General features: G+C 55.5%; 1 protein-coding gene across 4 annotated transcripts in view; it reads left to right on the top strand.

Moving 5' to 3' along the window:
- The first annotated feature begins 84 nt into the window (after positions 1-84).
- LOC102251460 (kallikrein-6) overlaps positions 85-11,442 on the top strand; it is a 23,064-nt gene continuing 11,706 nt past the window's right edge. Inside the window, exons 1-6 of one of the 4 annotated variants that reach the window (XM_014550502.1) lie at positions 783-1,068; positions 1,404-1,451; positions 1,811-1,967; positions 5,363-5,610; positions 7,274-7,410; positions 7,969-8,604. In XM_014550502.1, coding sequence (XP_014405988.1) covers positions 1,029-1,068; positions 1,404-1,451; positions 1,811-1,967; positions 5,363-5,610; positions 7,274-7,410; positions 7,969-8,127 — 789 coding nt within the window. In that variant the 5' untranslated portion in view covers positions 783-1,028 and the 3' untranslated portion in view covers positions 8,128-8,604. Of the gene's footprint in view, positions 181-782; positions 1,069-1,403; positions 1,452-1,810; positions 1,968-2,579; positions 2,926-5,362; positions 5,611-7,273; positions 7,411-7,968; positions 8,605-8,738; positions 8,749-11,442 lie in introns of those variants that run through there. The other 3 variants (XM_014550501.1, XM_014550504.1, XM_014550503.1) reach the window with 3 other exon arrangements.

Here is an 11,442-nt window from a genome sequence, read left to right as displayed (position 1 = left end):
GAGAGGACAAAGCCGGATTGTTCCAGGCCTTTCCCCACAGCGCCCCGGCCTGCACCCCGGCCTGCGCCCCGGCCCCGGGCAGGGTCGAGTACCAGCCCGGTGACACACGCTCTCTCACTGCTGGCTCACTCTCTCGTGGGGACAAGGAGGTCACCCGCACGCACAGAGGGCTTACGGCAGGTTGGTGAATCACCCCAACCCCACTGACCCCGCGCGGCCTGCTTCCCGGGGCACCAGGGCTTGTGGGTCCTGAGCAGGGACAGACAGGGGTGGTGGGGCCCCTGAAAGCCGGGCCGCTGCTGGGTTACCCGGTAGCCCACATGTGGGTCCTCGGCCACTTGCTTGCTCAAAACCTAGAGGGAATGAGGAGGGCAAGGTCCCATCTGTCCCTCTCCCACACCCAGGGGTCAGCACCCAGCCCCTCCTCCCTCAGACCCAGGGGTCAGCACCCAGCCCCTCCTCCCTCAGACCCAGGGGTCAGCACCCAGCCCCTCCTCCCTCAGACCCAGGGGTCAGCACCCAGCCCCTCCTCCCTCAGACCCAGGGGTCAGCACCCAGCCCCTCCTCCCTCAGACCCAGGGGTCAGCACCCAGCCCCTCCTCCCTCAGACCCAGGGGTCGGGGCTCCCAGGGCACTTAGGGACAGTGTGCTCCTTCCTGGAAGCTGGGGTCAGGGGTCATCAGGAGCAGCGCCGTGGGGGGTGGAAGAATGTGTGTGGGAGGGCAGGTGAGGAGGAAATGGGCGGGGCAGCCTCCAGCCTCGGGGACCTGGGAGATGTGGGTTAAAAGGAAGCTCAGGAGCTTCTGGGGAAAAGACCAGCCACTTGCAGGGAAGCCCGGAGCCTGGAGTATCCGTCAGGCCCTCGACGTCCTGGTCCCACAGCCCCTACCTCTGCCGCTCTCCGCCTGCCCCTTTCTCTTTCTCTTTCTGTGTGTCTGTCTCTCTCTCCCGTTTCTGGGGATCCTCACTGCCTTGCCAATCCCTCTGCTCCGCTCAGCTCCCTGTGTTTCTGACTCGCTGCCTGTGCCATGCACTGTCCCCGGCCCGGTAGGCAGTGGCCCCCAGCAGGTAAGACCGCACCGCACCCCAGGATCTGCAAGTATGGGGGTGAGCAGCAGGCGAGCCCAGAGCCGAGGTGCAGAGGAAGATGCATGGGGAGGAAGGCAGCCCCTGGGACCAGCAGGGGCAGTGCTGGGGTCTCCCTGGCCCCTGCCTTCAGGGGACCCTCAGGTGGGAGGCAGGGGTGTAGGAGACCAGACATCGGGAGGCTGGATGAAGATCAGAAGGCAGGGGTCTGGAGAGCAGGGCAGGCCAGGGAGGAGCGGGCGGGAGGAGGGAGAAGGGGGAGGGGCCTGTGTGGGGCCCGAGCGGGGCCTGATGGAGCACTTGGCTTCCCCTCCCAGGACCAGCCATGAAGACGCTGATTGCAGCCCTGGTCCTGACCGCAGCAGGTGGGGAAAAGGGGGGTGGGGGATGGGGGGGGTTGGGACGGGGCTGGGGTTGCTGATGGGGCAGAGATTGGAACTGGAGATGGTGGAGGGGGGAGCCACACAGGTGTGGAGGGGGTGGTGGGGTTTGGGATGAGGAAGATTCGGGAGACGAGGTGAGAGATGGGGGATGCAGAAGGGAAGGGGGTGGGAGGTGGCCGGGAAGATGTGGGGGGGGAGATGGCGGACAGGGTCGGCGTTGGGGGTGGTGCTGGACACAGCTGGGTGTGGGGATGGGGGCCATCTGGATGACCGAGACAGGACGGGGTTCACACCTGCTCTCTCCAGACCTCCCCTCTGACGCTGCCCCCCTCCTCCCCCAGTCCAGGCCGAGAGGAAGGATAAGGTGCTGTCTGGCGGGCCCTGCGAGCGGATGTCCCACCCCTACCAAGCCGCCCTCTACAACTCGGGCCAGCTGCTCTGCGGGGGGGTGCTCATCCACCCGTCGTGGGTCCTCACGGCCGCGCACTGCAGAAAACCGTGAGTTGCCACACCGCGGACACGGGGAGTGGTGGCAATTAGAGCCCGCCGAGGTCTTGCAGACTTCAGTCAGGCAAGGAATGGCAATCCCCCCCCCCCCCCCCCGTCCCGGAGCGAGGCCATCTGATAACCAGTCTCATTTGGCCAATAGTTAATTGAGCACTGAATATGGGCCAGGCGCCTCGTGGGGCCCTGGGGATCGAGCCTCGAAGAAAACAGGCAGAGCTGCTGCTGCTCTGGTGCACTTGGCCTTCTCCCCGGGGAGCTGGTGGTGCAAGGAGGGCCCTGTAGGGAGAGACAGGTTCGTTCTAAGTGCAGGGGAAAGCCCGCACAGGCGGGTTTGAATCTGGGCAGCAGCAAGATCTGATTTCGTTGTCAGAAGCGATCTGGCTACCTTGTGGGACGTGGACGGGGCGAGAGGAGGTGAACGGGTGCGTGAGGAGGCCCGGGCCACACTGTCCGTCCGGCGCCATAAGATGCTGGCTGGGGCCAGGATGCTGGCTGGGGGGATGCAAACAGAAGTTAGAAACCTTGGGAGTTCTTTGGAGACTGAGGCAGCAGGACTTGGTGATGTGGGACGGGAGAGGAAGAGAGCAAGCAGGGCTGGCCTCCCAGGATTTGACCTGGACGATGGGGGTGTTAGGTTGTGTCTCTGGCTGCGTCGTCGGGGGAAGAGGGAGAGAGTAGCAGCTTGGATACAGGCCGGGCCGGGGGAGTATCAGGCATTTCTGCTTTTTGCCAAGATGAGTCTGAGACACCTGGGAGCTGGCCAGGAAGGATGCCAGGTTGGCCGCTGGCGCTCCGGGGAGAGGTCAGAGCGGGAGGTAGAGATGAAGGCGTCATCCGCGAGCAGGTAGTACTTAAAGGCACGGCACCGGATGAGGTCACCCAAAAAGCGGGCCCGGATAGAGGAGCGGAGAGGGCCTGGGACAGATCCTCAGGGCACGGACAACCGCACGTTAGACGAACAGCCGCTGTTTGGCTCTAACGGCGGCGGGCCAGGTGCCCCGGCGAAGCAGTGACATTCCATTCCCACAAGAAGGGCCTGCTGGCCCCATTTTGCAGATGAGGAAACTGAGGCTCAAGGAAACAGCCAGGGACGACTCCCGTGTGTGGCAGGCAACTGAGACCTCACCTACTGTGGCGGGGGGGGGGGGGGGTCCCGTCATGGACTCAGGGACCCCAGGGTGGGCTCCGCCATGCTCAGGGAGAACTGGCCTCACCCCCCTCATCCTCATTCATCCCTTCAGTGCCCGTTGACTGAGAGCACCCACTAAGGGCCAGATTGGAGTCGGGCAGTGGGGATTCAGGAGGGGATGACCGTCCCTGCCCCTGGGGGCACCGGGACAGAAAGACGGTTAGCAAACCAACCCCTGAAACAATGGTATAATTACAAATTACCCGGAGTCCCGTGAAGAAGGACAGGAATGACTTCTTGAGAGAAAAGAGCAGAGGCACCTACTGTGGGTGGATGAGTTGAAAGTCAAGCGGAGGCACGGAAAACGAGACGGTGTGGCCCAGGGAAGCTGAGGGGAGAGCATTTAGAGCAGGAGAAACACAAGGCAAAGGCCCTGAAGTGAGAACACTCTGGAACGTTACCAGTTCACGGTGTGTGTGTGTGTGTGTGTGTGTGTGTGTGTGTAGAGAACGGTGGGATGGGACACTTGGGCTGTATTCTGAGGGCCATGGGGAGCTATGGGAGGCTTTTGGGCAAGGGAGTGGCTCTTCAATCCATTTCACAAGTATTTATTGAATATCTGTCATGTTCCAGACACTGGTCTAGGCTCTGAGGATACGGTATCTGAACAAAACACACATCCTGTCTTGATATTCTAGAGTCGCGCCATCAGCCACATATGGCTCATTAAATTTACATGAATAAAAAAGAAATGGCCCTAGCCGGTTTGGCTCAGTGGACAGAACGTCAGCCTGCGGACTGAAGGGTCCCGGGTTTGATTCTGGTCAAGGGCACATGCCTGGGTTGCAGGCTCAGTTCCCAGTAGGGGGCTGCAGGAGGGGGGCAAAGTTCCAGTCTCATCAGGTTAACCACCATTGGCTGAAACCATGCAAGCTGTGAACTCCATGATTACATTGAGGTATATATATTTTTTATTTTTATTTTTTTAATATATATTTTATTGATTTTTTACAGAGAGAAAGGGATAGGGATAGAGAGTTAGAAACATCGATGAGAGAGAAACATCGATCAGCTGCCTCCTGCACAATCCTCACTGGGGATGTGCCCGCAACCAAGGTACATGCCCCTGACCGGAATCGAACCTGGGACCCTTCAGTCCGCAGGCCGACGCTCTATCCACTGAGCCAAACCGGTTAGGGCTATATATTTTTTTAAAAGATGAAATGAAATCCCAAATTCATAAGCCATGTTTCAGGTGCTCCATAGTTGCCTGTGGCTAGTGGTCATGGTATCACGTAGCGCAGATAAATCTTCATCATTGCAGACAGTTCTGTTGGGCACTGAGGTGATGGTAGGAGGAAAGACAATACAACAAGTAAATATTTAACAACACATATATTATACATAAAAGAATAATGATAGGTTTTCTGGTGGAGAAGAAGACAGGAGCGGGAGATAAGAATTACCTGTTGGGGTGGATATTTACATCTTAATTGGGTTGCAAGGAAGGCCTCAAATGAGGAGGTGACATCTGAAGTAGGTGAGGGAGGGAACCATGCAGATATCTGGGGAGAAAAATAGTTGCTGGCAGAGCAAGCAGCCAGTGCAAAGGCCCTGGGGTGGGAGGATGACTGTTGTGTTCAAGGAAAGGCAGGGAAACCAGTGTGGCCGGAGAAGAAAGAGGTTGGGGGGCGGGGGGGGGGAGGAGATACCTGTGAGGTGACAGGCAGGACCACGTAGGCCATGGTGAGTACTTGGTTCTTTCCTGAGAGTGAGTTGGGAGTCATGGGAGAATTCTGAGCAAAGGACAGGACCAACTTAGGTTGTTAAAACATCTACGGCTGTTCTGTGGCAGATAGACTACAGAGGGCCAACAGCAGAAACAAGGAGTCCAGCGAGGTAGCTACTGTGGTAGCCCGCGTAAAGGATGATGGTTGCTCAGACCAAGACGGTAGCAGTGGGGGAGGCGCGCAGCTGTCAGATTCTGGGTACACTTTGAAGAGACGAAAGGATTTCCGGACTGCTTAGACGTGAAATAAAGAGTCATGAAGGCATGAAGTAAAGAGTCAAGCATAGTCTCCAAGTTTATGCTGGAAGGATAGCGTCGTCATTTACTGAGCTGGGAAGACGGAAGGAAACAAGGCCAGATAGTTCGTGGTGTACCAGGCTACCCCACTTCCCACCGCCACCCCATCTGGAGTCTCAGCCGCAGCCCAAGGGCTAAAGGTGAGACCCCCGCCCTTTTCCTCTCTCCCAGGAACCTTCAGGTCTACCTGGGGAAGCACAACCTTTACGAAAGAGAGAGTTTCCAGGAGCAGAGCTCTGTTGTCCAGACCGTGGTCCACCCTGGCTACAACGCGGACACTCACGACCAGGACATCATGCTGTTACGCCTGACGCGCCCAGCCAGACTCTCGGACCGCATCCGGCCCCTGGCCCTGGAGAGAGACTGCTCGGCCAACCGCACCAGCTGCCAAATCCTGGGCTGGGGCAAGACAGCAAGTGGTCAGTAAGATGGGGAAGCAGGCCAATGGGTCCTGGGTAAGGTGGGCCAAAGGGTGAAGGGTCAAAGGTGAAGGTGGTCCAACGGCGAGGACCAATGAGGCAGTGTGTCACTGGGTGAAAGGTCAAAGGGGAGGGGAGACAAATATGGAAGTGGGGCTAATGAGTGACTAGCCAATGGAGAAAGTAGACCAATGGGTGAATGGTATGGCTGGATGGGCCATAAGATGATGGGTCAGTGAGGAGGGGGAAGGGCCCATGGGGAGATACCAAACAGAAAGGAGGCCAGTTGTCGAAAGGGACCAATCAGGCTGCACTGATGATCAGAAGGGGTAAGTGGAGGAGGGACTAATGGGAGAAGAGAGATGAATAAAGCGGGGAGCCAGCTGAAGAGTGTGAATTAAGAGTGGATGAGTAGAGAGAGCTAATGGGGGAGGGGCCATGGGGGAAGAGTGAATAGTTAAAGGGAGTCACTAGAGGAAGAAAGAAGTCCAGTAAGTCAGCAGGAACCATTGATGGTGGGCCTGTAAGTGAAGGGGCAAAAAAGAAGGTGCCCTATTGGATGAAGGGCCAATGGAAGGGCAGAACCATGTAGAAAAGGACCAATGAGGGAGGTAGACCGATGGATGAAGGGCCAATAGGAAGGGAGAGCCATTTAGGGAAGGACTAATGAGGGTGGTGGACCATGGATGAAGGGCCAATAGAGCTAATGGGGGAGGGGCCATGGGGGAAGAGTGAATAGTCAAAGGGAGTCACTAGAGGAAGAAAGTAGTCAAATAAATCAGCGGGAACCATTGATGGTGGGCCTGTAAGTGAAGGGCCAAAAAAGAAGGTGCCCTATTGGATGAAGGGCCAATGGAAGGGCAGAGCCATTTAGGGAAGGGCCAATGAGGGGGGTGGACCATGGATGAAGGGCCAATAGGAAGGGAGAGCCAATGGGCAAAGAAGGGCCCAGTTAGGAAAGGACTAATGGTCCAGTGATGACCAACCAGGATGCGCCAATGAGCAAGAATGGTCCAATGAAGGGCAAAGGGGTGTGACAGGGGCGGTCACTAACAGAGGAAGCTCTGGAGGTCGGCTGGAACCACTGGAGAAGGTGGGGCCAGTGGAGGAGAGAGAAGCGGAGGCAGAGCCTAGGACAGGGATGGCGAACCTTTTGAGCTCGGCGTGCCAGCATTTTGAAAAACCCTAACTTAACTCTGGTGCCGTGTCACATGCAGAAATTTTTTGATATGTGCAACCATAGTAAAACAAAGACTTATATTTTTGATATTGATTTTATATATTCAAATGCCATTTAACAAAGAAAAATCAACCAAAAAAAATGAGTTCGCGTGTCACCTCTGACACGCGTGTCATAGGTTCGCCATCACTGGCCTAGGAGATAGGAAAAACCAACAGGAAACGAGGACTCATGAGAAGGGAGGGACTAATGAGGAAGACGAGCCAATGGGAGGGAAGAATGGCATAAAGAGGGACCTATCCAGAGTCCAGGCCAATGGAAATGGGTTTTAAGAATAAGAGACAAATGGGAGAAGGGAACCAGTGGGCAATGGGGACCAGCAGAGGAGGGAGGAGCTGTAGGGCTCGGATGGTCGCTGGGGAGGATGTGGGAAGGATGGGTTCTGAAGTGAGCCTGCCCCACCCCCTCTCTCTCTCTTGTCAGGTGTGTTTCCTAACACCATCCAGTGTGCCGATGTCCACCTGGTACCTCGTCAGGACTGTGAGCGTGCCTACCCTGGCCAGATCACCCAAAACATGGTGTGTGCTGGAGATGAGAAGTACGGGAAGGATTCCTGCCAGGTGAGGCCAATGACGGGACCGGCCAGTTATACAGCAAAGGACAGAGACACGAAAACACAGACAGAGACAGGAAGAGAGAGACACACACGGAGACCTTACCGGGGCTTTACAGAGACAAGCTGGGAGAGACTTTGAGGCATGAAAAGGGTGAGAGAGCCCTAGCTGGTTTGGCTCAGTGGATAGAGCGTGGGCCTGTGGACTGAAGGGTCCCAGGTTCGATTCCGGTCAAGGGCACATGCCCGGGTTGCGGGCTCGGTGCCCAGTTGGGGGCGTGCAAGAGACAGCTGGTCAATGATTCGCTCTCATCATTGATGTTTCTATCTCTCTCTCCCTCTCCCTCTCTGAAATCAATAAAAAATATGTGTGTGTGTGTGTCCCTGAGTCTCTCCATTCTCTGAAATCAATAAAAAATATGTGTGTGTGTGTGTGTGTGTGTGTGTGTGTGTCCCTGAGTCTCTCCATCTCTGAGTGTCTCTCCCTTTCTGCACGTCCGAGTCTCCTCCTGTCTCTCTGTCTCTCTCTCCCTGTATTACTGACTCTCTCCCTCTTTCCCCGAAGGGCGATTCCGGGGGCCCACTCGTGTGTGGAAACCGTCTCCGAGGCCTGGTATCATGGGGTGACGTCCCCTGTGGATCCAAGGAGAAGCCGGGGGTCTACACCAACGTCTGCAGATATCACCAGTGGGTCCGGAGAACCATTTGGGCCAACTCATTCTGACATGTGGCATCCAACCCTTGACCTCGGGCCCCACGTACCGCCTCTAAGACATCTCTGATCAAGACCCTGCCTCCTCCCCTCCAACCCCGCCCAGAATCAACCCTTAATGCTTCATTCTGCCTGATTTTACCCCAACCCCATCACTGGGGGTGAGCGGGGACACGGGCTGAGGTCTTGCCCCCACCACGAAGAGAAAACAGGAAAATCGCTTCCGAGCAGCCCTCCCTCCTGATGATCCCAGGGGCGTGTTGTCTCCCCGCGGAGGAGTGGTCACGCGCCTGGAGAAACGCGGGTTGGAACCCCAGCTCTGCCTCTTGCTACCCGTGCAGACTCTCATCTGTAAAACAGGGACAGTAACACTATGCTCCTCATCACTCAGGGGCCGCCGTTGGGAGGATTCAAGGTCTCGGACGTGGGAAACACGGGCACCAGGGCCTGGCACGCCTGCCTGCTGAATAAAGAGTAAATTTCACTGCTGGTGACACTTGTTGCTTTTCTCCCACTTCTGCTGCCCTGGGGCCCAGCTATGCTTAGTGCTTCCAGCAGCCTGGCCGGCTTAGGCGGTTAATCCTCCAGGGTCCGTGGGAGGTGGTGCTAGGCCTGGAACGCCAGGCGGAAGAAGCTGGCCTTGATCCTGAGGACCCTGAGGGAAGGATGGACGGGATCAGATCTGGGTATTACAATATCTCACTGGGGTGCATTCGAGGTGGGGGGATGGGCAGGGAGGAGCAGACAGCCAGAGCTGAGTGAGGACCCAGGCTTCCGCATGCCTTCTGGGGTTCTCCCATCAACACGCACCACGCGTGACCCCAACCGGTGTCCACCCCTCTGTCCCCAAACCCCAGGCCCGGGCCTGTCCCCAGAGAGGCATTCTTCTCTTACAACCCCCACGGCCCCACCCCTGAGGAAGACAAAACAATTGGGGGTCCCCCCCCCCCGCAACTGGCACTTGCCTTGGCTGGCCTGGGGCCTGTGGGCCGGGGGCAGCTCCTACGTTGAGCATCTGCCCCCTGGTGGTCAGTGTGTGTCATGTGACCAGTTGTTCTGCTGTTCAGTTAATTTGCATATTAGGCTTTTATTATATAGGATAGGTGGCCACATTGCCCTGGCTGGTGTACTCAGTGGTTAGAGCATTAACCCCTGGGCACCTGAAGGGTCTCGGGTTCGATTCCCAGTCAAGGGCACCTACCTGGGTTCTTGGTTCATCCCCAGCCCAGGTGGGGGTGCATGCCGGAGGCAACCAATCGATGTGTCTCTCTCACATTGAGGTTTCTCTGTCTTTCTCTCTCTCTCCCCCTCTCCCTCCCTTACACTCTCTCTAAAACAACCAATGGAAAAAAATATCCTCAGGTGAAGATTAATAACAACTACAAACAGATGCCACATCAGAATTTGAGCATCAGGAGGCTGGTGCCGGAGTCTGAGCCCTCCCTGATCTGCTACGTGAAAGTCATCTTTCAATTCCCATGTGCTTTCAAATTGAGCAGAAAAACGGTTTAAAGGCCCAATCTTTCACATGCATATTTTTTTATTGATTCTTTCTTGAGAGGGAGAGAGACAGAAACATCAATGTGAGGGAGAAACAGCGATCTGTTGCCCCGACTGGAAATCAAACCTGCAACCTGGGTATGTTTCCTGACTGGGTGCACGGGACGACGCTCTAACCACTGAGCACACTGGCCAGGTCTAACGAATATTTTTTTTTTTTGAAGCAGAGTCTTTGCACATTTGGTACTTAAGGTGCTTGTGTGTCTAAGAGAATCTTACTCGTCCTAAGGACAGCCTCGTGACTTCAGCTTCACGTGTGTCATCGGTGTCCGATGTTTAAGGTGGAGTCACACCAACCTCCTATCCAGTGCTGGGAGACTTGAATAAAGGCAGCGTTGGTCACATGTATACGTGTAACATACGGAGGTGTGTGACTGTATTTTCATGCTGGGAGGTGTGTCTAACCATTGAAGGACGTCCTGAAGAGACCGAATGTGCTGGTTTCAGAAATGTAGTTTGAGCCCTGACCGGTTTGGCTCAGTGGATAGAGCGTCGGCCTGCGGACTCAAGGGTCCCAGGTTCGATTCCGGTCAAGGGCATGTACCTTGGTTGCAGGCACATCCCCAGTAGCGGGTGTGCAGGAGGCAGCTGATCAGTGTTTCTCTCTCATCGATGTTTCTAACTCTCTATCCCTCTCCCTTCCTCTCTGTAAAAAATCAATAAAATAAAAAAAATGTAGTTTGAGATGTGTGAAGATACTTCATTTGTAAATTAGACCAAGCGTTATTATAAAGAACTCATAAAAGTGTGCTAAACCCTGGCCGGTGGCTCAGTTGTTTGGAGTGCCGTCCAGTACAACAAAAGGATGCGGGTTTCATGCCCGGTTCAGGGCGAGTACGGGAGGCAGCGTTCAGTGTTTCTCTCTCTCTCTTCCTCTCTCTCTAAAAATCAATGAAAAACATTTCCTCAGGTGACGCTTTTTTTAAAATGTGTTAAAACATATATAGAATGAGCCCGGCTAGTGTGGCTCGGTGGTTGAGCGTCGACCTATGAACCCGGAAGTCACGATTCCATTCCTGGTCAGGGCACATGCCTGGGTTGTGGGCTCGGTCCCCAGTGTGGGGTGCACAGGAGGCAGCCAATCAATGATTCTCTCTCATCATTGATGTTTCTATCTCTCTCTCCTTCTTCCTTCCTCTCTGAAATCAATAAAAATATATATATTTTTAAAAAGATATATCTAGAATGAAAAGGTTTGCAAGCTCAACTTAAAAAACTAAGAAAGGGCTAGGTTGTGGATGTGTCCCTTTAATGCATGTAATAGTCCAAATACACCTCAGAATTTTATTTTTTATATTTCCCCCCTGTGCACTAAGCCAGCCTCAAGGGCTCTCAGACCCCCCCCCCCTTGGGACAGAGTGAGGGAGACAGCTGTGACCTCCCTTCAAGGCATGTGACCTCCACCAGGCCAGCATCTGTGTCCATTTGTCTTGGGTAGATGAGCCTGGCGCACAGTAGGTGCTCCGCATGTACGTGCTGAATGAGAGTGTGGCTCTTACAGCCTCGTGGGGACAGACACTTGGAGTCACAGTGAGAGATGTTTGCACAGAGTCGGGGGCACCCAGAAAGACCGGATGGAGAAGAGGTCAGGAGAGGCAGCCCCAGATGGCCCGGGACCAGGAAGGGACAAGTCACCTTTGGGGTTCCCCACCCAGTGCCCCATTTCTCAAAGGGCCAGGAGCCACCCACCCCCTCAGCCTCAGGTGGCCCTGCCCAACTTTCTCACCCACGCCTGGCTGTGCAGCTGAGCCACCTCACCTGTGGGGG

This window comes from Myotis brandtii, unplaced genomic scaffold, assembly GCF_000412655.1.
Source record: "Myotis brandtii unplaced genomic scaffold, ASM41265v1 scaffold601, whole genome shotgun sequence".
Lineage (NCBI taxonomy): Eukaryota > Metazoa > Chordata > Mammalia > Chiroptera > Vespertilionidae > Myotis > Myotis brandtii.
This window is presented reverse-complemented; position numbering and strand designations above follow the sequence as displayed.